Source organism: Eurypyga helias, unplaced genomic scaffold (genome assembly GCF_000690775.1).
Source record: "Eurypyga helias isolate BGI_N326 unplaced genomic scaffold, ASM69077v1 scaffold45132, whole genome shotgun sequence".
In the NCBI taxonomy this organism is placed as follows: Eukaryota; Metazoa; Chordata; class Aves; order Eurypygiformes; family Eurypygidae; genus Eurypyga; species Eurypyga helias.
Genome location: NW_010236240.1, coordinates 32,629 through 60,482, shown reverse-complemented (window position 1 = coordinate 60,482; position 27,854 = coordinate 32,629). Strand labels below are relative to the sequence as shown.

Genomic DNA, 27,854 nt, shown 5'->3' with positions numbered 1-27,854 from the left:
TTCAGAAATAAAGAAATTTGTCTTCACCTTTCCAAAGTAAAATAAGTTTATTCTGGAAGTCTTTTTCCGAAACTTTTTTGATGAATTGATTTTAGGTATGAATTTGACAGGAATTTAGATGAGAAATATGGAACCAGTATGGAGCAGCCCAGCACAACGCTGTGACCACCCTGAGTGCTTGAGAGGTGGTTACAGTGGTGAATTGGAACTGCTACCAGGTACAAAGTGCAGAAGCTTTGAACTTCATTGTTGCTTTGTGTGTCAAACAAAGCTCTGGAGGAGTATGAATGTGAACAGTTTAAATCAGAGCAAAATGTGACATAAAATTTATTGTGTATTTAAATAAAATTTAACTTGGTATTTTTTATCTGCTGGCTGAAGATGGAAAGTGCACGTGAGGTCATGCAAGCATGGAGTCTGTCAGACTGTGGATTAGGAAGGTCTTTTCTAAGATATTTCAGTTACGGTGGACTGAACACTATGGATGGTTTTGCCTCTAGTGCTTGTTCATGTCTTCTTCAGCCAGGCTCTTCTGACACTGCAGAAAAATACCTGCGTTGTGTTTGAAGAATTCTAATGGAAAGAATGAAGTGAAACCTGGAATTTTTGGTAGTGTTTCTTTTGGGGTTTTATGGCTCTTAAATACCAACAGGAAATGTAATGCTGGACCCACATTTTCAAATACCCAAACATTTGACAGGAGCAATTTTCCACAGTTCACTAAATACCAGTGACAGCATGAAAACCTCAACAGATGGTCACTAGATCAGTGTCTCCCGTGTTTGTGTTTACTTAGCCTTTACTGCTGCACACTTCACCTGGTTTTCCCTGTTTCCCCCACCTTCCAAACGTCCACTTCTGTATCCTTCCTTTGCACGGTCCCCCTTTGCTCTCCAGCCATGCAGTCACGTCGTTCCTCGTGCAGCAGCTCTGCGCTGAGGCCCAGACGCGGGAGTTGGGCGTCAGAGGTGTGACCCCAGGGGCCTGCTGCCAGATGGCGGGGGAAGCTCCCGCTGCCCAGAGGAACAGTGCTGCTGCTCCTGCCATCGTCTCAGTGTGCGCTGTTAGACACCCGAGCATCGCCTCTGCCCACGCTGACCCTAACGAGCCAGGTGCCGTTTGGTGTTGATCCTGCTGTTTGGGAAATGAACGATGCGTTTTTTCTTTCATAGAGGAGACACCGATGTGAGGAGCTGCTCGTGGGCCCTTGCTGCGGGGAGGGATGAGAGCGCACGCGGAGCTGTCGGAGTAGCTGGGGTAATCGCCCTGTGCTGAAGGAAAGGTGCAGCACCTTTGCAAAATTGCCTGTGGCGTCTGTTTTAGTGTTCCTGTGGAACCAGCTAATTCCATTTTTTTTCATCCGTTGATGCAGCATTTTTCAAAACAAGCTGGTCAACATTTTTGAAGATTTTTGTTGCAGTTTCTTTCGGAATTGGGAAGTGCCTAAATATCCATCCATCTTTGCTGTATCATGCTTTTTTCCCCTTGTAATGCTTGTGTTCCTAATAGTCGCATCTTGTCCATCCCTCTGATTACGGCTTTATTTTCTTTAGTAGATGAAAATTAATTTAAATGGCATTTTAATACTTCTCTGGCTGTAGTGCGTATTTGTTTTGTTTCAAGTAACAGGCACTCAGTGATGAACTGTACATCAAAGTTTAATTATTTTGTGATTATATCCACTCAGGTATACCCAGGCATAGTTTGCTAATGAAATACAGTTCAGTGATCCCATTTCTCGTTTAGTGGGATCACCTTTTGACAAGTATTTTCAAAAAGAAAGATGCATATGATAAATTTGATACAAGAAAGTAAGTTGAGAAATTGTTTCTTTGGTTTTAGAGGTGGTTGTTTCTGCAGACATTACTTATTTATAAAAGGCATGCCATCTAGAGAGACGTGTATTCAAATTATGTATCTGGATTTGCAGATACCAAAAGAAAGCCCTCTGGGGAGCCTTGCATACTTCCAGTATTTCTTGAACTGCGCCAATATATTACTAGGACTGTGTAGGAGAATTCTTTAAGTTTTTGGGAGCTGTCTTGTCGGTAGAAGAACATACACTGACTTATGCAATTTTCGTGGGGATATAAGCATGAAAGTGAAATTCTCAATATACTTGTTTTCCCAAGCTTATTTTTGTCACTTCCTTATGATAACAGTATCAGTGTTTTAAGTTATTTGTGATAAGATTCTGGGATCTTCATTTGCCTTTACTTCTGTTTTTCTAATCTTTCTCTGTTTTCCCCAATATGATAAAATAAAGGAGAGCAGCTGTATTCTGCTGCTGTCCCACTGCAACGGTATGTGGATCCAGTGCTCCAGTGGCTCTGGAGCTCCCTCAAAATATGCACAGACATACGTCATATTGATGTCTGTGGCTTTTAGCCCTTTTATTAGGTAAAACAGACTCAATCTGAAGTTTCTCAGGTTGTCCATTCATTGGGAAATGATGCTTGATACCCAAGGCAGCTTTTAGAAATGCATGTAAGATGGCTGTTGCATCAGTTGACTTTTGGATCGTGGGTTGTTTCGTGAACACAGGTAATGCCACTCTTCTCCCGGAATGAAGCTCTGTGTTCTGGTGCACGTATGTCATTAAAGAGATCCTGACACTGTCAGTCAGGGATGGTTTTCTAGGTCAGTAAGGAGAAACAGAATATTTGCAAGAATACACAGTATATTATTACCATTCAGAAACACAGTGTATTCCTCCAATTTCATAGAATCACAGACTGATTTGGATTGGAAGGGACCTTAAAGACCATCCAGTTCCAACCCCCCTGCCATGGGCAGGGACACCTTCCACTAGACCAGGTTGCTCCCAGCCTCATCCAGCCTGGCCTTGGAGACATCCAGGGATGGGGCATCCACAGCTTCTCTGGCCATTTCTGTAACTAGTTGGATTCATCAAATGTAACATTAATAGTCTGGGGTTTAGTTCAGTTTATGTTACATTTTGGCCCGTGTCTCAGCATCCCTCCCTGTCCTCGCCATCCCAAATAAGCTTGACTGAGAAATAAAAGGCACCTTCCCAGGATGGCTGCCCACTGCTTTTGTGTTGGAGCTCTCTATGGGGCCTCATGAGACAGCATTTGCAAATCTGCGCGTTAGAATCAATATAAGTGCATTTTAAGTACATTCAGAAGTGAAGGGCATGACTCCATATTGCTGTTAGGATGCAAAAATCTCCGTCTTATTTCCTCACTGCCTAACAAAAACTGATGTGTTGGTGGAATTATATGATTAACAGGACTGATAGCAGAAAAAAGAAAAAAAAAGCATTGGCTTGGGTTTTTTTTATACTGTTGTCCTTCATCAAAGGCTTCTGGTCTTGCGTGAAGTCATTCTGTGCTGGAGAAGTGGCACGGAATCGTCACAGTTGGTTTGGATGTCTGCGCAGAAATGAGAGCAAAGCCCACCTGTTTGCATTTTTAGGTTACCTCGCAGTTTTATGCGTATTCTGCCTTATGGTCTGTGCAGTTTGGCAGTGCTGATAGCTCCAGGCTTAGTACACTGCACTGAAATTGTTCTGCGCGAAGAAAATACCACAGCTTACTTGCTTAGTACAAGAATGATGAACATGTCACTTTGCTTGAAGAGTATACAAAACCTGTACTTAAGCCCTTTTCAAGACTTTTGATCATTCACAAGCATTCTTAAATAAGAAGATTTTGTCGTATTAGGTCATCTACTGTGGTAAATATTGCCTGCTTATAGATTCTTTTATGGTAGTTACAGTACTGTATTTCTGAAGAAATGTTTTTTCTAGTGATAGCTGTTGATGTAATATTTATAGTCCAGTACTTCAAAAATTGGAAACTTAAAAATTTTGCATTTCAAAATCACTTTGACTTCTGAACGTATATTAACATGTAATAAATATCAGTGTTACTTCTTACCTAACCCCATTGCTTTAATCCTCATTGAATTATAGGTGAATGAAGCAAAAAAACCCACCTGCTACTCACAAAACCCAGAAGTAGTGTATTAAAATAGAAAGTTTTCTTTCTAATCAACTTCAGAATTAGCCCATATTAAGATCCATGCTTTCTTTTCTTTCAGAACAAACAACTCCACCCTCCGTCTTTTCTCTAATGAGGAAATTTCTCACTCAATGCTCTTATACTCATTCTTTTTTTTGTTTGATGTGTAGTCCTTATTGTTGCCTTTGTCTGTTTTTTATTGGGCAGTTGTTCCTGTCATTTTGAAAGCCCTGACGTACGATGAGAAGAGGGGGGCATGCAGTGTGGGTTCCAACGTGAGAGATGCAGCGTGCTATGTGTGCTGGGCCTTTGCTCGTGCTTACGATCCTGCGGAACTCATACCGTTCATTAATCAGATTTCAAGGTGAGTTGTGGCAATAAGAGACTGAGCTATTTACAGTTATTTTTTCTAATCTGTTCAAAATGATGAGCAGATATAAATTAATCTAGTAGTCTTAATTCTGTATCTCCTAGAAGTTAATAATCTAGGAGTCTAATGCTCTATCTTTAAGACATTTAAAATTATAAATTGACCAGAAGTAATACATCCATTTAGGAGAAATACCTTCATGCTTAAAAGGTAGCTGGTGTGTCCCATGTAATGTAAATGAAATTCAGTGATCTCTGGGTAGTGTTTGTCAAGGAATGGATATTTTTGTTTCTGTATGATAATTTTTAATAAAGTTCATTGGCTCATGCCAACAGATGTGCTGAATATCTTAAACAAAGATGAATTGATTATGGGTGGGATGACGACATAAAGAATACTGTTGTCTTTCCATGTAATTGTTGAAGTCTGAAATTTCTTCCTGTTCTGGTATGATGCGGTTGTAACTTTTTGGATTGAAATGCGTCTAAATATTTCCTTATCAAGTACAGTGAGTTCGTTTCCTTCTATTTATCTGTCATAAGAAAACTAAAGAAGAATCCAAAGAAATTCACTCTAAGAATATTCACAGAAATTATTGGAGGCTTTGGGGGGAGGGGGATGTCGTCTGTTGGCTGATTGATCACCTGCTTTATGGCTGGCTTAGCAACACGGATTCAGGAAGTTGAGGAGTATTTGGAGCCTTAGTGCACCAGAGTTAGAAATAACAAACCACTCTAAAACTGGGGAGTTGCTTTATGGAGTCATAAAGAGCTGGGAATATTAGAAGAAGAGAAAACTTATAGAAGTTACTTAACGTTTTCAGGGGAACACTTGTTTGTAATGATCCAGGAGTTGTGGTACTTCATCAGATGGATATGGGGGAAGGAATGTAGGATGTCTGCTGACAAGCTTGCAAGTTGAGCAGGTCAGGTCTAAAGGGATAAACTACACTTCAGGTCTTCTTGAAAGAGCCATTTCAGAGCCTCCTGGTTCTTCCATAGAATTTATAATTTTCATTTTGAACTGTTCCAAGTCAAGGGTTATTTTGCATAGACAATAAAGTGACATCTGGTTTCTAAAAGTGGTAAGAACGTGAGCTTTGCACAGTGACTCGGAATTCTCAGTAACATACCACTTAAAAAAGCAGAGATTTTATTATAACTAATAGGAGGTTTTGGTTAACGTTAAAAATACATGAGAAAGTATTTTTTGATAGGTTTTTTTTGTAGAGTACCTTAGTCCAGAATGACCACTAATCTCTACTTACAGTTCAACAAAGATGTATGCAAGTACTTCTTTTTCAGTCAGTGGTTTCTGTTCAAAAGACTATCAAAGGTCAAATTTTCAGAAGATACCCGCATCAAAATCTGTCATACTGCAATGGTGAACTAGAACTTGGCGCAGCTTTTCCCTTAATAGAGAGGATATTTTTGTGATACAAATTGTTTTTAGCTTTTTCTTTCTTCTCCAGCTTTTCCTCCTGTCTGTTATCTTGTGGGATTCTCTCTTCAGCACTTAGTCTTTGTGCTGGCAGCCCACTGGCTGACATTGCAAGGTGTCTTTAATGGGTGATTTGCACTGGAAACACAAAGAGGAAGCTTCTGTTTCTTGGCAGACTTTTAGTGCAGCCATTGATAGTCGCAACTCAGGCATCTTTGTCTCCATCAGAGGGTTTTTGGTCAGTAGCCATTTAGTATTACCATTTTTTAAAGGGAGAAAAAGAAAAAATTTGGACTCAGTGGTGATTTGTCGTCCTGGTTCTGTTTCTACGGGGTGCCTTGCTTCCAGATTTTGGACAGAATGATTTCAATCACTATGTGTGTCTATCTTGTCTAAAGAGCTTTGTTTGGAAACACAGGGTTACTTACTTAGCTCAGCAGCTTCCCAAAGAATATGTGACTTCTTTCTCCTTTAAAACCAGTTTTAAAAGTTCTTTGGGACAGTCTGTGAGCCCCACATACCCATTTTTATTCCTCGAGCCCATTGGACTGTACCCTTGCTGGTGTCTGATGTTGTTCATCCTAGTATCCTCACTTTCCAGTGCTGGTCCTTTATTGCAGGGTCACATTAACTGTTTCCCTTATCTGTGTGGGGCTTGCTCCTGGGTTTTTTGAGACCTTGATAAAATCTTTCTAAGAACCTGCTGTCAAATTTCTTGAGGCCAAATGCTGGTTTTCTTCTTTTTTTAAGCTGTCGTGTTTTTCTCCGAAGCAAGCAGACAAAATGTCTAAGACAACTTAGACTTGTCTGTGTCTGATAAAGCAGATTCATGTTGTTCTGATCATGTTTCATCTACTACGCCAAGCTGTGCTGGAACATGATGCCATCCGCTGTTTCTGGATGACTTTGAGAAAGAGAATGCAGTGCTCCAGAAAAGAACTTGCTTTAGTTTAAGCATGCTAGAAATAGGGGTAGTTGCCATAGTTATTAAGGAAATACTTTCTTTTGAAGGGTGATATTTAATTCCTTCTACCTGAGTTTATGGTAAATTAACATAAAGGTACCTAAAGATGTATTTGCACAGTGAAATAATCATGTTTCATAATCACCTGTTCCAAAGCACTGGGACAGGTTGCCCAGAGAAGCTGTGGATGCCCCATCCCTGGAAGTGTCCAAGGCCAGGCTGGATGAGGCTTGGAGCAACCTGGTCTAGTGGAAGGTGTCCCTGCCCATGGCAGGGGGTTGGAACTGGATGGTCTTTAAGGTCCCTTCCAACCCAAACCATTCTATGATTCTGTGTGATTACACCTTGGGTTGTATTCCTGGTATTAAGCTAACCAGCGCAGGTGGTGGGAGCAAAGAGGGCACAGAACGCTGACGGATGTTTGTAACAGGCTGTTACCAGCTGAGCAGTTAGTGCTGCGTTTAAACTCGCAGGAGCACTTGGGGCAAGGAAGTCTTCAGGCTGAGTATAGACACAGCACTACTGGACTCTGGTTCAAAACTCTGCCTTTTTGTAGATTTGGTCAGCAGTCTTAGAAAATAGATGCTCTGCTTCCTTACTCTGCCTTAGTTGAACAGCTTTGAGGTTTCGTTTAAGGTCTGGCAAGCTAGTTCATTGTGAAACTTCAAAAAGCCTAAGCATGAGTGTGTAACCCTTCTGCGTAGCAGAATTCTCATCTGCTGATCAGAATTTTTCTTCTGTTCATGGTGCTTTAGGCAATATATTTATTTTTTTTACTCCTTTCACCCTACCATGACGCAAACCAATGGTGTTCTCCATATGTTAGATGCAAGCTCACTGCTTTGAATTTACATCATCTGCGGCGTTTTGTTTTATTGTCACAAAGCTGTTAGTGGAAACTTAAGAGCAGCTATGAAGGATGTTACGTTTCTGAAGAAGCTCCTGTGTCTTAGCTTTCAGACTGGTTTGGGACCAAATTCTTCCTTTCTTTTTAGGAAAATAATTTATATCTGCTACCTATGGTAGTAATACCAACTAACACTGTGACTGTGCCAGCCACAACAACTTCAGTTGTTGGTCGAGTGGAGACAAACACAAGGTGGATGGCAGAGGGGAAGCTGGAAATTGCTTATGATCTATTGTAAGGTGTCGTGGTTTTTATGTGCTTAGTTTTCTAACAAAGCTGCACAGCATTTTGGCAAGTATTAATGCTATATTAAGGCTTTACTTAAAAATCTTTCTAGTTATGTTGGCCAGAACTTTTCTAAATATAATCAGCTCTTGAATGTAGCATTGCCACTCCAAAGAGAAATGGTGAAAAAAAATATTCAAATACAGTATGACACACAGTTTCACCTATTGTGTCAGCAAGCCGATAATTACAGACAGCTTTTTTTTAAATCTAGCCTTAGGTGTGTCACTGTTTTACTTAAAGAAGAGTCATCCTTCTAGCCACAAGCAAATTGTTGCTACCCTTAAAAAATGCACAACTCAGCATCTTGAAACAAAGTACATAATATCCATTGTCCGCTGAATTACACAGCAAAAACATCTGTCTATATAGGAATACAAACTATGAGATTCATATAGAAAAATAGTAAATCATAGAATCACAGAAGGGTTTGGGTTGGAAGGGACCTTAAAGACCATCCATTCCCAACCCCTCTGCCATGGGCAGGGACACCTTCCACTAGACCAGGTTGCACCAAGCCTCATCCAGCCTGGCCTCGAAAGGAAAACTACTACCTCCTTAAAGAAAATGCTGTGAGTGGTTGCGATTCTGAACTGTTTGCTTTGTCTTGGTGCTAGAATCGCAAGCAGTTTATCCTTCACTCGCAGTCTCTAAGGTGGCTGTTTAGCTGGCTGGAGGAGCACAGATGACGCTGGCCTTGGAGCACAAGTGCCTGGTTGCTACGCTCACACTCAAAGCAGGGTAGAGCAAGCGCACTGGTGGTAACTAGGAGGTGTTGAGGTAAACGATGAGCTGCTTCATTTCTTCCTGCTCCATGTCATGGCCTTTGGCACGTGTTAGAGTATCTTGTCGGGAAAAAATACTTGGGTACCAAAATATGGAAGACGTGTGCTACTTAAACGGGGTCCTGTCCCACAGCCCATTCAGACTGTGGGACAGTAGTTGGTAATTAAAGCAGAGAGGCAATTTCTTATGAATGTTCTGTTATTAAGGGATGTAATTGTCAGAATATTGAAGTTACAGACTTAGATTGCTGTAGATCATAGATCAGCCCTTTTCCTTCCTGACCTCACCACTGTTCTTTTAAGAAAACCAGAAAAGATGGGGAACACTTACTAGACATACTTGCCTGAGCGTATTTCTGATAGTACTTGCTCTTAATTTTACTTGTCAGTGTTTTTTTTTCACCTATCCATATTTCAACAAGATACACTTACTCAGATTTGCTAATTTATTTTTTTAAAGTCCAGTTAAACTGGTTTTTAAAACCTTGCTGCTCTAACTACAGGACCACAAAAGTAAAATTCTTGGCAAAGTAGATGAAACTTCACTTTTTATTGCAGGAGAACCGTACTACGTTTTGAAATACTTGCATGTACTGAAGTTGCTATTCAAGCATGTCTTTATAAAAGCACTACGTGACAGAGATGTTTTTTTCCTCTCCCAGTCTCTACATGCATGCTCTCTTTTTAACTTACCTATGAGGAAAGTTAAGTCTAATTTAATAACTTGGAAGCAGGGGTAATTTGATTCCTGCCCCCTTGGGTGTGGAAGTTGCAGGCTGTGAAGTGGCAGGTGCACAGGGAGAAGTGAAGCTGTTTTGTTTAAAACCTAAACAAAAAATAAAAAGGAAAACAAATTTCTACTCTATTATACAATTATAGTGAATAAATAGTTGCTGGCTATCTGAATGGTTTGGAACTCTTGCACAGCCAGAGTGTAGTTTCATGTATCTGTCGTTCGATGGTGTAGGTGATCAATAAATGAATCGTTACTTGGAAAGACCTAAGTGCTGTCTCCCGTCCAGCAGAATAGCGATACAAACAGTGAGTACAGTGCAGGAGTGCAGGCGGCTTTGTCTTCCCTGCGGTGCTGCGTTGTTTTTGAAGAGGAGGGGAAAAAAAAAAAAAAGGAAGGTGTGGCTAGGGATGAATGATGTAGCTTGCTCCAGGGCAAGATTGTCCTGCAGAATTGGGGAAATCTGAAGCATTGCTTTGAGCTACATCTTGTACCGTGATGAAATATTGAGAATTGCTTTCTTTTATGTATCTGGATGTTGCCTTCAGAAGAGCGTTGTGTGCATACTGTGTCTTGCTCTTGTGTAAAGTTATTTCCCGCAGGGGCATCCTATGCCTTTTTTTTTTTCCCCCTTTTAATAGCAGCATTTATAACTCCTATTCTAAGCATTTTCGTGCTCTTTCCTACATATGTATTTATTTTAATTTCATTATTTACCCCTGGGATTGGTGTAACACACTGAAGTCTGTAGGACGTTGAGTGGCTAGCATTAAGAGCTTTATGTGAGCTGGGATAGAAGGACTGTGAAAGTATACAGTGTGGGAGTGGGAATGGTCACTGCATTTCTCTTCTTCCCAGAACCTTCTCCTTGCCTAGAGAAATGGGAGGAATTAAATCTGGGACTGCAGTGTGAAGGGCTTTTCCCCAGCAGTGCTGGCTGAAGCAGGCTCCTTCCCCTGCGTGGCTCCTGCGGTTGTGTAGCCCAGCTGCACCTGATAAAGTGAATGGGGAGCTTCTCTCTCTTAAAAAAGCTAGAAAAGACAAATTAATTGAGCCTAGACCTGCTCTCGTTATCCAGCCACTCCAGTTGGGGTACTGGCACGCTGGAAGAGGTGCGGAAAGGGCTGTTTGCAGCAGCAGCTCTCAACAGTCTCGCGTCTGACTCTGGCCTCGCCTCCTTTTTTGGCTTTCTGGGATTTTTCGAAACTGTTTTGCTTTTGATGATTATTATGCCTCCTCTTCCTTTATGTGTAGTAGGGAGGAGAGTTTTCTGTCCTGTTACACTTTTCCCTTTTTTGGGCTCAGGAAGGAAATTTTGGGTTTGTGCCAAATTGGCAAGAGGTTTGAGAGTGTATGTTTTTCTTCCCACAGCTCCGGGGTGGTATGCTTGAATTAATAGTAGCAGATTCTCAGAGGTTAGCAATAGGATAAGCTTCTTGCTGCTTTTGACTAGGAGTACCTGCTCCAGGTGAGAAAGCAAATTCAGTTTTATTGTCCAGTACATCTGGTGCTTACAAGGAGCAGGTAACCTGGGCTTTCTGTGTTCTGGTGTCTGCCATGGGGCAGGCCTCTGCGCTCCGATTCTTTCTGCCTGGTCGGGGGAAGGAAGTCGGGGTTGGGCCTCGGAAGGGAGCCGCTAACACACTTTGGGTCCTTTTAACCTTCCCTGCAGTGCTGAGTACTTGGGGGAGAGGGGAGGGGGCAGAGAGGGAGAATTAGTAGTTGGCTGATAGAATTGCAGCTTGCTTTTCAAAATCTGTTTGTGTTTATTGTACCCTTACCTGCTTGTCATGCATACAGGCTAAATATACCTCAAGGAACTACAAAAGGTGTTTCATAGAGGCTGCAAGATGCAAAGCCAGTCTTTGCTCTACCTGTTGGTAGTCAGGTGTGGTACATTTCAGGCAAGTCAAGACATGATTCTTTAACTAGCTTAAAAAAAATATCCCACTTTGTTTGACATAAACAGTTTCTTTATATTAGGAAATCCTGGTGGAGTATCACATAAACTCCCACGACAATGCAGACAGGTGAAGACACCTTAGACATGTTTCATCTTAGGCATGTTGCTTTCCTTGCTAATCCCCGTGTTACGGCAGACTGTGCCTGCATTTTCAATGAGGAATTAACTTGGAAAAAAAAAAGAAGGGTAGTTTGATAAGTTTAAAATACTTCTATTAAAAGGATTAACATGAAACAGTGACTACAGTATGATTTATGAATATAATGGGGCTCTGGGGGCAAAGACAAAATCCATGGTTTTTTTTTGTTTTGTTTTTCTTAAGCTTGGTGTTCACTTGCAGCACTGAATAACTCAGGTGGCATCACACAGTGTGTTGGTTTGTTTGTTTTACTTATACAAGTTTGTTTTACGGTAACAGAAGAATAAGAAAAAATGGACAATTTGATTATAAGCTGAAATACTGGTCAGAAACTCTTGTTGTATATAATAACCTGAAACTGTTTTCCATTATATTTAATAAACCACACTAAAGTTCAGGTGTGAGAGCAGTATTTATTCTCCAGTGATGGTCTTTTAACATTTCCAGTTTGAAAAGACCGCATAATCTTTCAAATCAGTATGTTAGTATTTAGTGTGTATATCCTGACACTCATCCCTAAGTGTCTCTTTTGGGCCACTGTCAGAGACAAGACAGATTTGGAAGGATTTTGGTCTGACCCAGCACAACTCTTCTGAAATACCCTGTAAGACTTACCTGCAGGGTGCCTTTGACACAGTAAGGGCTGTTCTCTGCATTCTGAGCTTCCTGGCTGGGTAAGGGGGCTTTTTAGTAGTTTGGTGGTGGGTTTTTTTTTTTTTCCTGTTTTCTCAGAAGACTATTAAAATATTGCATAACTGACAAAATACTGGTTTATCTTGTAGGCCATATAATCGGAAACACCAGGCAGAAATTTGCTTCTTTTTCCTTTCCAGAATGATTTTCATCCAATTCTTCAGTTCTGAATGTTTTCTTCTACAATTAAAAGATTTATTGCAGCTATTCATATCATTATGTACTTCTTAAATGTCCTTTTAAATTTCTTCTTAAGTTTCTCTGTATGCTAGAGAAGAAAATGAGCAAACGTGGTATGAAGATGTTGTATTTGGCCCAGCACTTTTTCAGCTGTTAGTCATGCAAGCTACTTCCTAGCCAAATGCTTCCTAAACATTTGCTTTTCCAATCGTTATTGTTTGGAGGACCTCGTTTGTCTTACAATCACTTAATGTCTTTGTGGCAGAGGAATTGCTCATGAAGTGGCAAAAAGGAAGCATTAACTGTCTTTAGAACAATTTCTTGGGGTTTGTTTTCATTTCATTCTTGCTTACTGTCTCTTGTTTCCCATAATGGAGGTAAACTGAAATTACAGAAGAAACACTGCATTTCAGCAAATTTTAACAACATAGTATTCTTCCCTGTAGGAAACTGATATCCACTACCCAGGAAAGTTTGATATTATCAGTGTAATTAATATCTTTATGCTAAAGCAAAGCTATCTTGGATTTACTTTTCTTCCAGTATTTATTTCCTGTCTTGCCTCGAGTCAATAAATAATGTAGTGAAGAGTTTTGGAGTTTGAAAGGAATAATTTTCTGCTTAAATGATTCTCCTGAAGAGATGTTTATTTGTCACTGAAGTTAATTGAATGCTGGAGGTGGATTTCTAGACTTTGCGTCCTGGAATATATTCTTTCTCTCCTGTTGTGTAGGACGTTTTTTAAAGCAAATCTTTTGAGGTAGAAGGATTAAACTATGCAGGTTTACCAGACTTCATGCCTAAAGAAATAGTTCCATATAATTGTGCCTCTGTATCTACAGGTCACTATTTAAAAAACAACTGCTTTGCAATGTATCTTGAAGGTCACCTTTTAGCAGGATTTGCATATTGTTTTCTGAATTTTGTTACTTACAGGATGTGATTGCTCTTGTAGAAATAGCTGCAAGTTTCTATTGCTTAACTTGTAGTTTTGCTTAAGCCTTACATAAGACTTGCTGTGCATTTGGCTATTGAGAAACTGTATTTCCAAGTTTTAGTTTAAAATTGCACTGTATGACTCTCACATTTGAGATGATAGTTGTGTCCAAGTTTAAAGCTCCTGCTCAATGTAAAATGGAAAACCTTTCTATGCAGCCAGACACACTCACATGCTCCTTAAATTGCTTTGGTACAGTAGGATGGCAGTTGTCTGTTTATGCTGTTGAAAGTCCACAGCAAGCTAGAGAAACAAGGAAGTGCATGGTTATTTCAACTCAAATTTTAGTTTTGGCTTGGATTTGTAAATAATAAGCTCCTTAGTGGAAATGCTGCATGTCCCACATACAAGTCTAAATATTGGAATGATGGCATTATGCATTTCTCATATTTTTCGGACTAATACTCAGTATTTTATTTCCTCAGTGCATTGGTTATTGCTGCAGTATTTGATCGTGACGTTAATTGCAGAAGAGCTGCTTCTGTAAGTAATCACATTCTAGCTAAAACGTTTCTGTTAGTTTCTGTTCATTTTCATTTAGTTTAATAATTTGTAGACTTTGTAGAACTACAGTATATAAGTATATATATACTGTACAATGTATATATGTGTATATATATACTATACAACGTTTTGCTCACATTGTGTTGTGAGCAAAAAAAAGTGATTTTATTAAAATCCTTAGAAGCATGGTGTGAATTTGCATTTTAAATTATATAATCCACAGATCCACATGGTGATTTATGTCCATAGTTCACAACCTGCTGTCTTGTTGTCATGATATGTTTAAGATAAAGTATCTAGGAGAGAGCTGTTTAGTGTTTTCTAGTCACAATATCAAAGACAAAAGGGTCATTCATAATATCCAAACACTGATCTTGTTCAAGTCACCAAGCTGGAAAGTTTGGGAAGTTACACTTTTCTCATTGTTCATCAGCTGTTACTCTGTAACTGTGGTAAGCTCAACATTTCTATAATATCTCCCCTTCAAACATATTTTCAGTTATTGTACAGAACTCTTCCAGTAGGACTTTGAATTTTTAGAAGAAAGTCATAAATCCCTTAGGCAGATGTTGTTAACTAGTTAATAGGACTGAGACTGAAGTATATTCTGTGGAACCCCTCTGTATAAAATACTTACGCTGTTGAGAATTGAAAAGAATGTGTGATTGTTCTTAACAGAAGGGAATTTATGGAGGAGAGATGTTAGAATTTGAGAAGAAGAAAGAATGGATGTCTTATCTTTGAGAATTTTAAGTCAGTGTGTTTGTATTGAACTGGCTTTCTTAAAAAAAATGTGAGTTGTCTGTTTCAGCAGGTAAAACAAACTGTCTTATGGAAATATAAAAAACCCACCCTGTAACTGTATTAACTCAAACACATGACCAAACAATGTCTGTGAAAGAACCAGACGTCTCTATTCCTAAGAATAAACTTCACCGTGAATGCATTAAAAAAGAAAGAGCTGTCTTTGCAACATGCAAATTAACTAACAGCTCTGTCTTACTTTTTGACTGAAATTTTGAAAGCTAATGTATTTGTAACATAAGGATTTCTCAGGGGTTTCTCCGGGATACCTGGAGAGCATCCTTATTTTTTCTAGCCACACCTCTGCTTGAGAGTTTAGCTGTTGAATGAAGCTGCAGCGTAATTGCTGGGGAAGTGAGTCAGTTGCTTGTGTAATCATATCACAAATCACGTTGTCCAGATGGGTTAAAACCAAACATGGGACCTAAGGGGCTGTAGGTCACTGAGTGCTGGTGTAACGTATTCTTCGCCTACTGTACAGCTAAGGAATACGAGCAATGCTACCTTCCCCTAAACTTAACTCCTAAATATTACAAACTGTAGAATTTGCTATTCTTGTTTAATTGAAGTCATGCTATTCAAATAAAATCCTTAGAGGAAAAGACAGGTAGCTTTGCTTTCCTGAGACCTGCACAAAACATTAGGGAGCAGACGCTGAAAAGTGAACTTATTTGCTCTGTAGGAATCAGTGGTAATACATAGAGAGAGGAGAATCTTTTAAACATGACTGCCACTGCAAGAGTACTGCTTACCTTTAGTAGCTTGATCTAATTGTCATGTCTAATCTTCATTATGTTTCTACACTTAAACATAAACCGATGGTTTGACCATGAAATATGGTGCTAATACGGATACATTTACTAATGCTGTAAGCGTAGTGCAGATTGTGCTTCCATATTTTAAATTAGTACAAAATCAGTACACTTTCTTCTCACTTGCCTCTTCTACTTTAAACCAAGCCATCGAGCATTCTGCAATTCAGTTATCCCCAGTCAAATTGTATTTTTCATTAGTACATTCCAATTTAGAGCTGGTCAAAATTTGGAATTGCTCTTTTGATGAATAGCTCTGAAAGTACTGAAACACTTTCTTGTTTCAGAACGGCAGGCAAAGAAATATTTTGTATTTACTGGGCATTACTACAGCTCCCAGAAAAGTACCTGGGAGTCCTAATTATTTCCAATCATTATTACAGTTAAATACAAATTAAAATAAACAACATGTTTTACTAGATTTTCCATCTGTTACAATATGCAATATATTATAATGCAGAGCACCAATAAAACAAAGTAGCACATAGAGATATTTTGAACCCTGAGGATAGAGAGAATAAAACAAGACTACTCTTTTGAAGCTCCAAGAGCGTTCTGAGCTGACTTCTGCAACTCTTTCATGAATAATCATTATAAGGAACAATCACATGATTAAGTGATCTTGGTTTGGGCTCCATTCAGCTCTGACTTGTTAAAGAGAAGGGTTTTTTTCCTCTTGGTTTGTTGACCATTTTAAAAATCATGACTTAGAGAACTTTTTAAATGTTTTTTCAGTTTTTGTGGGAACAGCAAAGTATTCAGGTGAGAAGGCTAGTTGGTCATCTTGGTTCCAATATCATGGAAACGTTGAGATGTTTGCACCCATTTCTTCCAGCTCCAGATGGGGGTTGTATGAAAAACTACTTTTAGGAAACAACTGAATTATTTGCCATCTTTTAGGAATTTGCAGTTGTCCCAAAGTACGATTGCAATATTAACATTTTCAGTTACTGAAAGTATTATTTTTTTTTTTATAAAGTATTAAGTATACTGAAGTATTATGAAGAAAAATCTGTAAAACAATAAAAAAGTGCTAAAGGAACAAGGAGGGAATTCTGTGAACATTAAGTGAACTCTAGAAAATAGCCTCTTCACTTGGATGAACAATATGATTCATTATTTTCGTATTTCTGTTTTGCTTCCTCTCACAAAGCTTTAAGAGAATGAGATTGTGGGGATGGTTTTCCTTGTAAGTTCTTCTGTGCAATGCACTCCTTCACACCCAGAGAAAATAATTTACCATATTACATTTGTGTTGCTAAAATTGGGATTAGATGCCGTCCTCCTGGAACAGCATTGTGTTTAAATTGTCACAGCGGAATGTGCATTGCCTACAAAGCCTTCTTAAATCAGTGCTGAGATTTTCCACATATAACTAAACACTCCAGGGTTCTGTTTTTACATTCCTTTGAGTGCCTTTTCTGGTTTTGTTTGAATATCTTGGTTTTCATTGTAAATTTCCTCACAAATGGCTGAAAACTTATTTGCAGAAGAGGTACCTTTTTGCGTTTTTTAAAAAATGCAAAACAACAATGCTGGAGCTGAGAGGAGGGTCATGGTAATGCGTACAAAGCCCCCTTGACCGAAGCAACCAGCTGTGAACCAGGTTACTCTACTGTTTTAGTCAGCAAATGGAAAATTTTCTAGCTACTGAGCTATGTATGCAGGAATTTGCTTTGAAATTTACATACTTTTATGAATTTTAAATTTGTAACACAAGTGTGAGAATCTGTAACTGATTATTTTTCTCTAAGGATACTAAATTGAAATAATCAACAAATATATTGATAATAAGGCAATACTAAGATCTGTCCTTGTAAACAAGGTTAAAGTTGTGTGGTTTTTATAGCTACACTAGTCGCGTAGGTCTAATTTAACATGTGAATTAGATGTTTAGAATACATGAGATGAATGCTAAGTAGTTTTGCCAAGCTGCTGGACTCTTTCTTAGGTCTTCACGGTTGCTTTTCTAAGTTAGAAAGTGAAACGGTGCTAACAGCAGTCGAGGTTTAAAATTCCTACTTTAAGTAAACAAACCATGTGAAATTTTTATGTACAATAGCTGGTTTGCTGCAACATTGTCTATCGGCCCCTGTACCTCTTTTTCCAGTGATTTTGCCACAGTGTAATTCATTCCTGGGCCTATGGATCTATTGTAGGTAGAATAAAACTTGCACTGGTTTGAGACCAGTTTTTCGTTGTTTGGATATCAGAATTTCTGATCTTAAAAAAACCCAAGAGGCTTTTATGCATTTTGTGTCGGTAAGGTGCTTGTCTGAGCAGTATATTTTTAAAAGAAGTTGTAATGCAATGCTTAAACTATTAAATCCCTTTAATATGGTATTTGAGAGCATCCTCCTTGCTGAAACATCCTGTGCTGTGTAAAAGGGTCTCAGTGGTGTAAAAGGGGAGCTAACGCTAACGTGTCAGTAGAAAGAAATAAGTGATGCAACGTGGCACAAATAACGTCCTGGCAAATCCAGGCTGAAGTCGTATGGATGAAATAAGTGCTGCAGCTCCTGTTCCCGGTGTGGAAGGCGGCTTTCGGTGTGGCCCAAGGCTGTACCCGGGCTGCGCACGGCCTAGGACGGCCCGCGCTGTTCTGCCTGAGGCAGCCCTCAGCGGGTTGGCCTGGGGCTGGGGCCTCTGCCCGCAGCCTGGCTGCTGTTGCCGGCGGCTTGTGTGGGCCCCGAAGCGCAGCAGGGTGGTGGGTGCGCGGCTTGGAGTCAGCCTGTGCTACGTGTCCTGCGGTGGGTACGCTGTGAGTAGGAGCTGAACGAGCCTGGGCAAGTCTGCAGGAACTGCAGCCCTTATCCTGAGCAGACGTAACCTCTGAAATGCCCAAGAGGCTCTGGCTTCACGAGGGCTTGCTTCTCCCGTGTTCCGCGAGCGCTTGCTCCTCCGTGTGTACGATCCCTTGGGGAGCTAGCCTAACCGTTTGGTTTTACAGGTGCGTTGCCGCATGCGCACTGTGTTTACGCAGGAAATGCAGCAGCTCTGTCTGTCAAAGGGCTTGTGGCATTTTCAGTAAAGATTGGGACTTCCCCTCGTATGTGAGATACTCGTTAACCGGATCTCTCCTCTCTGAAAAGTTAAAATTTACACAGGTTTTCATTAGTACTTAAAATTGTATATCCTTTTAATAGGAAAAAAAATGGCTTTTTTGAGAGAGGGAGAAAATTCAAGTAAGGAGTAGGGACTTAAGTGGGTTTTATTCTGAATACCAGGCGAGTGGAGAGATTAACTTCACAGTTGCATTCATTGCAATTTGTAAGATTGAGTTTAATGCAACGCACAAAAACCATACATGCGTTCTGTCTTCATACTTTATAATTTCAGTTTTCCAGCTTGCGTTCAGATGTGTATCTTTCAAACAAGTACTACATTCTCAGTATTTTTTGTCTGAATTTTTCATCGACAAGGGATGAAACTTCACTACTCTTAGCAAATTGCGCCGAAGCAGTCAGACAGGAGCGAGCCGTCTCAATTTCTGTTGTCTGCAGGTATTGACTTTCAGTTCCAGTGCGAAGCCTTGTGTCACTACTCCAAGCACTCGTGGGTGTGACTGGTTTAATAAACTCACATTCTTAAACTGCTGTCATGCAACATACAGCTTTAGGAGCACCAGAACGTAGAGATGCAGAAACGAAAAAGCCCCGTGGGCTTGTTCTACTGACAAAGCTTACTTTATTTAAAAAAGAAAAGCCATGGGTCATTTATATTGTTGTGTGTTATGAATTCATCATCTGGTGTTTATCAAAAAGCAAACCTGACTCGTTTTGGTATGTTTGTTCTCTGTTCCTTAGGCTGCCTTCCAGGAGAATGTTGGGAGACAGGTATGGTAACTTTCTTGAATCTTCATTCATTAGTGCCTTGGAGGTTACTGTAAACGTGTAGCACCTAAAATCAAAATCAGATGCTGCGGCTTCAGAGAAATTGAGTAAAAAATGTAATAAAATAATTGTTTTTGTTAACAGCAAACAGGTTCTTGTGGAATACTTTCCTGAGATGTGAGTTTTATTTTAGTATTCTAGTTTTGGAGGAAAGTGACCTTTCTGGTAATTCTCAGTCGTTCTGAATAGCAAAATCCGCACGTATGATGGCCATTATACGCCTTGCAAACCGCAGCGCTCTTAAAGTGGGAACAGTATGATTTTGGTTTTGTTATTTTTTTGTTTCATTGACTTTCTAGCTTTTAGTAGGAGTAGGACAGCCAAGTGTGGCACACAATCTTTGCTGTGGTTGGTGATGCAACAGTGAAAGAGGCTTAAGAGTCGCCAACTCAGTATTTGGTTTTGCCTGTTGTACTGTAACGCTGCCATCGAGATGTTTTGGGAAATCTGTTACTTCTGGAAGTACCCAAGTGCTTTGAAAAAATGTATTATGATAGGTTCCTCTGTAACTTAGCGACATTCAATAGTTAAAATGCTCAAACAACCTTGATTTTCAACCTTGGAGAAGAAGCAAATAGTGTAAAGACTTGGATTTCAAGGTTTTCTGGTTTCTCCTCAGGACATAGTAAAGCTGAATATACAACTTAGAAAAAAAAAAAAGGAGGGTAAAGTGGTTCAGTGGTTCTTGTGACAAAGCAGGGCATGTGAGCATGGTTAAAGCAAATTTTGTTAGCAATAATCTATTCTTTAAGGGATCTTTGTTAAAATGCTGTCTAGCTATATCATTCCTGAAGATCTCTGTGTTATGAGCCAGGGTATTATTCCTTTAGAGCTACGGGTATTAAGCAGCGTGTCCGTAACCGGTGTGTGTGTTTCTAGGCAGAATGAGGTTAAGAGCAGAGAAGGAGTGCAAGAAGACTAGGAGGAAGAGGGTAGGTATTTTTGATGACCTGACCCATCCTGGTCTGTGATAAGTAGAAGCCAGTGGTGATTCTTCCCTGGGCCTGTAGTTACTGCCCGGGACAGGTTAGTCATCACACAGCAACTTGGCCTGATTGCACTTCGTGAGGTACTGAATGAAGCAAACAGCTTACTGTGACTTCAGTTCCAGGTGAGATAGGGCTCCTGGGCACTGCTGGTGTAGAAATGCTTCCATGTAGCAAAAGCCTTGCGGGGTGTTTTGTTTCTTAATCAGAAGCATACAGTCTAAGTCAGTTGGCAACTAGAAATTGTGCCTGTGATTCTGCTCTGATGCAAGATGCAAATTTGTCAGTGTTGGTAGAACACACCACAATTTTAGCTTATATGTCGGCATGGTAAGGAGGAATTTGCAGTGAAATAGTAAGTTCTCGTGGCATGAAGAACTGTATCAGTGTCTAGTTGGTTCCTGTACATGTTCAGAAGTTTTACCTACTAAACCATTCCTTACTGCCTAGGAAAATGGTTTCTTAATCAGTGGATACACCCTCTGTAGTTCTTTACTTGGATTACTGTGTTGAAAGAGACACCCTTTCTCTGAATTGGAAGGAGCTAAACCATACTCGCCACCTGAAGTAACAGTGCTGATACTCAGTAGGTGGAGGAAGAAAGTTGATCTCACTTAGTTCCTGGTTCCTGCCTGCTTCACCTTTGCAACTCAACTTGTCCTGAATCCGAGAGCTTGCTCTTACGGCCTCAGGAACAGAAGCCCTTGTAACTCACACTTCATGTAAACTTTGAAAATCTGAAGAATTTATTTTTAAGCATAAAGCAAGAGTAATGTACATGCTGCTAATAAGACAAACTTTCATATTGGAGAAGTACGTTTTAAGTGGTCTGTTGGAATGGAAAGTGTTAGCTTTTCCTCTGAAGTCAGCCTCTCCCATCAGCCATGACCTCTGTACTCACGAACCTGGTGTCAGGAATTTTGCTGTCTCACGGACATGCACTGTGCCACCATAACCTTTGGTGAGATGGCATCCAGCTGGCGCACTCACAGTCAAGTGACAAATAGCAAGCTCCAACTAGGAGCTAGAACTGAAATTCTGTACCTGTGATTTTCCTGAGGTACAGTATACATTCTTTTATATTTAATGGTATGTTGTCTTGCTTGGCTATAAACCATACTGAAGTATTTAAATTGAAAGTGGGGAGGTTTAGGTTGGATATCAGGAAGAAATTCTTTCCGGAGAGGTGGGGAGGCACTGGGACAGGTTGCCCAGAGAAGCTGTGGATGCCCCATCCCTGGAAGTGTCCAAGGCCAGGCTGGATGAGGCTTGGAGCAACCTGGTCTAGTGGAAGGTGTCCCTGCCCATGGCAGGGGGGTTGGAGTAGATGATCTCTAGAGGTCCCTTCCAACCCCTCCCACTCTGTGAATCATTCTATGATTTCTCATGTGTGCGTTTTTCTCCCTAATCAGTGTTTCATTAGGCATTGAAGAGTGCATTTATTTCACCAGTATTAAGGCTTGCAGATAGTCTCTCTGATAAACCATAAATACTCTGTCTTGGTTCAGTCAGATTCCAGGCCTCGTTTTGAACTGTTGTCATTATGCTTCCTCCACAGTAGCTGACAACTTCCCACTGCTTGCAATATATACTTGTTCAGTTATCCAGGCTTAGATCTAGAGATATTTTCTATGATTTTTACAAGACTATATCCTAATGTGGAAGGGATGAGTGAGCTGTAAACAAACACAACTCTATCGTATCCAGGACCTGTACTTCCACCTAGCCTTATTGCTTAAATATCATATGATTGTCCCTTTGTACGTGAGCAGAGTGTCTTTCAGTTGGCTATTTTCCATTTGTACTTAATTATGGCTTGTGGAGGCTATGCTGCCTCCTCTGTTCCAAAACACAGCCTGGCTGCATAATACTGTATTAAATCAGTCATAGCCAATCAAAATTCTGAATATATGAATTGTATTGTGTATATAAAAAGGCAAATTTTTAGGTGGCACTTGCATATTTAGAAAGATAACTGATCTTCTAAACCCAAAATGTTTTGAGCAGTGATGTCAGAAGCACGCTGTTTCTGCAGGATTCAATGTTTCAGGCTTTGCTAGGAACCAGTGTTCTTTCTACAAACAAGCAAACTAACCCCAGTTTTTTAATTCATTAATAAGTAAGTCATATATGTCTACATAGAACAAATGGAAGTAATGGAACTCCCATGTATTCTGCATGTGATGCATGTCTTGGTGCCTAAATCTCTAATTTTCTACTTCATAAAACTCGCAGCCGTTACTTGTTCCTTCACATAAACTGAAAGCAAGTTTATATTTATCTAAACCTTCTGTTAGATAAACCATTTTTCTGTGTACGTACGTAGTCATGCATTCACCAAAACACATATTTGGGTATGACTTGGAGGTATTAAGATAGCTGCTGCATAGTTTATTACCTGCTGCTATTTACTGTGATTCTGTATCATTGACTCATAAGTGCAGCTAAATATTTTGCTGTTGATATTTACAGTATCCTTTATATCTTTAGTATAAGTGATTTTACTATAAATTAGATATTGTATTTTTTCAGTGCTTGGACAGTAGTAGGAGACGTGTTTGCAATAATGTTGGCTATTTGGAAAGTGTTTCACATCTTTAAATAATATTTTCTTACTTTTTTCCCCCTTCTTCCCTGTGACACTTGTAGGGCACTTTTCCACATGGCATAGACATTCTAACTGCAGCCGATTATTTTGCTGTTGGTAACAGAGTTAACTGTTATCTGACTATAAGGTAAGTTTCTGAGCATTAATTTTCCTAAACATGAGGGACTTGTTTTACATAATGAAATATTTGTCTGATTGATTCACCTTACTGAACATTATGTTTATTACTTTTATTTTTGAATAAATTAAAACTTCATTTTTCTTATTTCTCCATCAAACTGCTGGAGACTTGTGTGTAAGACACGGTGAAAATGTGACCGTCGTTTCCTTGTCTGCGCTGAAGAAGCAGCCAAGAGGCAATATTTGCAGGTGTCACAAACCTGTCTAAGCTGATCAAGATTAGAGAAGACGAGGGGATTTTCAAGAGTTGTAGTACAAAGAGTGGCTGTTACGATGGCAGATAGACTCTGATGTGGGTAAAAAAATAAACTAATACCCATTTAAAAAAATACTGCGCTCAAGTTGTTGAATTTGTGGTCCGTGCATGGACCTTTGAGTGCGTATGTTTTTCATAGGTAGCTCAGTGGAAATCTAACCACAGTATGCAGTAGTATTTGGAAAAACCAAACTGATCACTGCAGTATGGACTCTGCAAGGAATGCCATGGGAAACACCGAAACTGGTGTGGTGGTGGTTGTCAATCGGTGGCTTGTCTGGGAACACTGGGCTCTGTTCTGGTCAGCTCTCTGCACATACGGTAGAGCTGCAGTCAGGGGAATTCAGTGGCAAGCTGGGTGCACAATATGATGAAAGTGAACATAAGATTGCGCTTCCTCTTGAGGAGGTGAAAGAGGCTGAGGGCTGGGTGCTAGCTGAAGTTGTCTCAGACAGGCAGTCTAGCCTGGGTGTCTAGCCTCTCTCCACAGCCAGTGCGAGGAGACAGGCACCTACAGAAGGTGACTCAGACCAGCTGAAGATAGGCCAGATAAATTGCCCTATAGATTTGCACATTGCTTAGAAACCTAGAGGTTAGAAAGGCTCAAAGACATTATATTTTTTGGGGAACAGAAGCAGCAAACAGGTATATGATGGTTTACACTCTGTTGCTAGCTTTCTGACTTCCAATGGACAGGTTTTTAAGATAATTTGCAGTGGAATCCTCTATCCTTTTCCTCAACTATTTTTCTAATTAATCTGTCCACCTCCATATTGTCCCTTTCATGCATAATCATTTCAGTCTCTTCACCTTTTACCTACTGTCGGGCCTTCTGGGGTCCACACCCTCCTCCTACGCTCTGCCCCAGAGCCTGTGTGCCCCAGAGCTCCCGCCTGCTGAGCTGAGGTGGGGCAGTGCGGTGGCTGCGCGTTCACTGCTGCTCCGTCCGTGCAGCGCCAGTGGGATTTCTGAAACTCTGGCTTTTTGCACTCGTAGAACGTTGAAAATATTCCAAATAGATAAAGCAGGTTTCATTTCGTCTCTTTTATAATTTTGGCTTGCAGACTAATTAAGTTCTCCTTATTTTTTTGAGAGCCGAATTGTTTATTATTATTTTTTTCCCAAATGCTCATTTATTACTCCTTTCAGTGTGATTTCCAGGGTTTTTGTAGGAGTGTTACTTGTCTAAGTGAAAATAATTTTACTGTTGATTTTTTTTCAGCTCCTGTGTTTTCTTTAAATTGTGCAGTAGAAAGAATAAACTTGTAGTAAATTCTTTATAAATGATCTTACGCAGTTTGTAGCAGGGTTCCTTGAAACCATGTTCAGTGTTATTAATCAAACTCTTCTTTATAAAGTATTTGTCATCTCGTTCATATATTACTTTTAAATATCTTCACCACTTTACTCTTCAAACAGGTTTTAATTATTTGGGTCAATACTTAATTATTTCCTTATTTTGCCTGAGTAACATCAAAGGAAAAGTACATAAGCATGTATTTGGCTGCACAGAAAACATGTATCATTATGATGGGGTAGGAAGAATGGGCCTTTCTGATCGGTATGCCTTAAGGTGGTGTAATTGTTTATGTAGCTGGAAAAAGCTGCTTGAGGTTCATATTCCAGATCTCGAATCTTCAGCTTTCCTTTCGCCACCCAGATAAAGCAGCCGTGGGACATTTTGTATGCCGGCATAATGCCGCTGTGTGATGGGAAGCTGGGCGGGTTGGTACTGCTAGACTGCTTTGAGCAATAAAAACTGGAAAAAGATGGGTCAGCTTCGGCAGCTGAATTTGGTTTGGGTTAATAAATTTTGAGATGTTCTGGTAGACAGGCAGTATCATATAGATTTTTTAATGATATATATGTGTGTGTATAAATAGTTGCTTATATCCTTTCAAGTCTAAATACTTTCATACAAGTTTTGCACACTTGGTGTCCTTTTGAAACTTTGCTGATGTTCTTTGGAGGATTCAGCCCAAATATCATAATCTCTTTCTGAAGACGGAAGGTAGAGAAAATCCATTCTGTATGAACTGGGGTTAAAGAGATGATGTGATTCCAGTAGTTCTGGGCTAGGTAAAAGCAGAGTTACAGGAAGAAACTTCTTAATCTAAGCAGAGTGCAGAGATCTTACCGGCAACAGTATCAGGAAGGTCAGACCTGTATCCAAGGCTGCTTAAATCCAAGTTGTACCCTACTCAGTAAGGTACAAAAGATGAGGACCGTAGTTTAACGTAGTTACAAACTAAAACTGAAAGTGGCACTGGGCTACAGACATGGTCCAGGAGATCATCTTTTGATGAGCTGAGCAAGGAACCATTAAAATAGTTGGAAAAAATGTTGATTGTGAAAATAGGACCCAAAAAGCCGCAAAAGAAGAACTCCAGTAGTTTTCCTACTGTAGCAGTAGTGGCCGGGGAGGGGTGTCTATTACCGTATGTTCTTCCAGAATGGGGAAAGGAATCAAAGACTAATGAATTCTACCATGTCTCTGCTGGCAGCAACAACTAGTTAAACCAACTGTCTAATCCCCCTCTAGGGCTCCTAGCAGTAGTAGATAGTACTTGTGTATCCTCTGTTGGCTCAAGTGACTGAGGTCTGTGCGGTGGATTTAAGGAATCCTACTCTTCTGATGAATTACACAGATATCACTATGGTAATATGCAACAGCATTTAGTTTTTCTTTTTGTTTTGCTTCTAATTACATGCACGTATATTAACGAAACACCATTATGGTAGCAAGCAATCACTCAAAAGATAGGAAAAGGTGAAATTAAGGTAATTCACGCACCCTTAATTTTGTCCCTCTGTGCGTACTGTTTTGACATAAACACATTCTACTGATGGTCTAGCTCTCTAAGATTATTTAACATACATCAGATGTACTGAAAGAACATTTCACTTAACTCCTGTTAACCTTAGCTTTCAATAGCTGATGCCTCTGAAGGTTGGAAAGCAAGTGTGGCAGTAAAGTTAGGTAATTGTGCAGGCTACCTAGGTAATTTATTCTGGTGCTCCTTTACATCTTAGGTCTTGACTTTGCAGCTTTAACATTTTTTATCACAGTCAGCTTTTTGTGAATGATTTTTAGGAAGAACAAATTGAATACCCATATTCAATTTTGGACCACTATAGTTGTGAAGATGTAGCACATTTCTGTAACGATGTTACTGTGTACTGTGGATTTCAATGTTAACATGTTTCTCCAATCTGAAATGATTGTGTAAATTAATATACACATCTACATTTTCTAGAATGTAACAACGGGCATTGAATGTTTATTTTTGATTTTGTTGCTGTCAAGCATTTGTATGTATAGTAGTTTTTATAGAGGAGCTGACGAGTTTTACAGAAGTAATTTAAATTTTTTTCTATAATTGTAAAATATTTCCTATTGCATTATTTCCTTCAGCTGCATCTCATTCAGGAGAAGTGATGTATAAGTAATCTTTTTTGGTTGCTATAGAGGATTTAAACCTTGGGAGCAGCTTGTGTTAAAATGCACACAGATGTTGATTCTGTACTCTATATGGACGTTTCTTTTTCAGTGTGTATATTGCTGGCTTTCCGGAGTATACGCAGCCAATGATCGATCATCTAGTCAACATGAAGATTAACCACTGGGATAGGTGAGTTCATAAAGTCTAATTATTAACATCCAGGCATTGACTGTTCTGCACATCATGCTTTCCTAGATTATTTTTCTAAATTTTACCTATGCTAGAGTTTGCAATGGCATTTGACTGAAGGAAACTGGACAAGTAGTAACTGATGTCATCTATACCTCCCTACCATATTGTCACTTAAAACACGTTTATGAATTTCGTCTTTTTGCCATGACCTCAATCTGTTAATAGATTAATAAAAGACATTTATAGGGTATATAGTGTATGTGAGGGGTAAACACCATCACCATGCAATTATCATAACTAAAGTAGATTTCATGCATAGAGATGGTGCTTAGTCATATTCAGTGTTCATGAAGATTAAAATATGTGCATGTAACGTAAATGAGATCATATCAGTGCTGATAATAGTATGCATCATGAGAAATAATAATAGTTTACTGTAGTGTCCTGCCAATGCATAGAATGAGCCCTCAGGATCTGCCATCCACTCGTACATTTTTCTTTGTCTCTTTCAGCAGTAAGTTCTAGTCATATAGCTAAAAGCTAGCTGTAGGCTGTCTGTTTGGTCCACTCTTTTGTTTTGTTGGCTTCTTTTGAGGTGGGGAAGCATAGAATGGATGGAGAATACTGTGATTTTTAACATTGCTGGGGTCTTTATTTTTGTCAGGGACAGGAGTCGCTTCCTGACATTATTTTTAAAATGCATTACTTAAACTAAATAGTTACACCTCCCACCC

The 27,854-nt window shown here is 39.7% G+C and overlaps 1 protein-coding gene across 1 annotated transcript in view; it reads left to right on the top strand.

Annotated features, from left to right (window-relative positions):
- Positions 1 to 27,854, top strand: part of LOC104506155 (tubulin-specific chaperone D) — a gene marked incomplete at its 5' end in the record, with an annotated part of 83,270 nt that overhangs the window by 25,886 nt on the left and 29,530 nt on the right. The window contains 5 exons of the mRNA XM_010147007.1: positions 4,194 to 4,350; positions 13,868 to 13,925; positions 19,369 to 19,398; positions 23,091 to 23,176; positions 27,037 to 27,117. Of these exons, the coding sequence (XP_010145309.1) occupies positions 4,194 to 4,350; positions 13,868 to 13,925; positions 19,369 to 19,398; positions 23,091 to 23,176; positions 27,037 to 27,117 (412 nt within the window). The remainder of the gene's footprint in view (positions 1 to 4,193; positions 4,351 to 13,867; positions 13,926 to 19,368; positions 19,399 to 23,090; positions 23,177 to 27,036; positions 27,118 to 27,854) is intronic.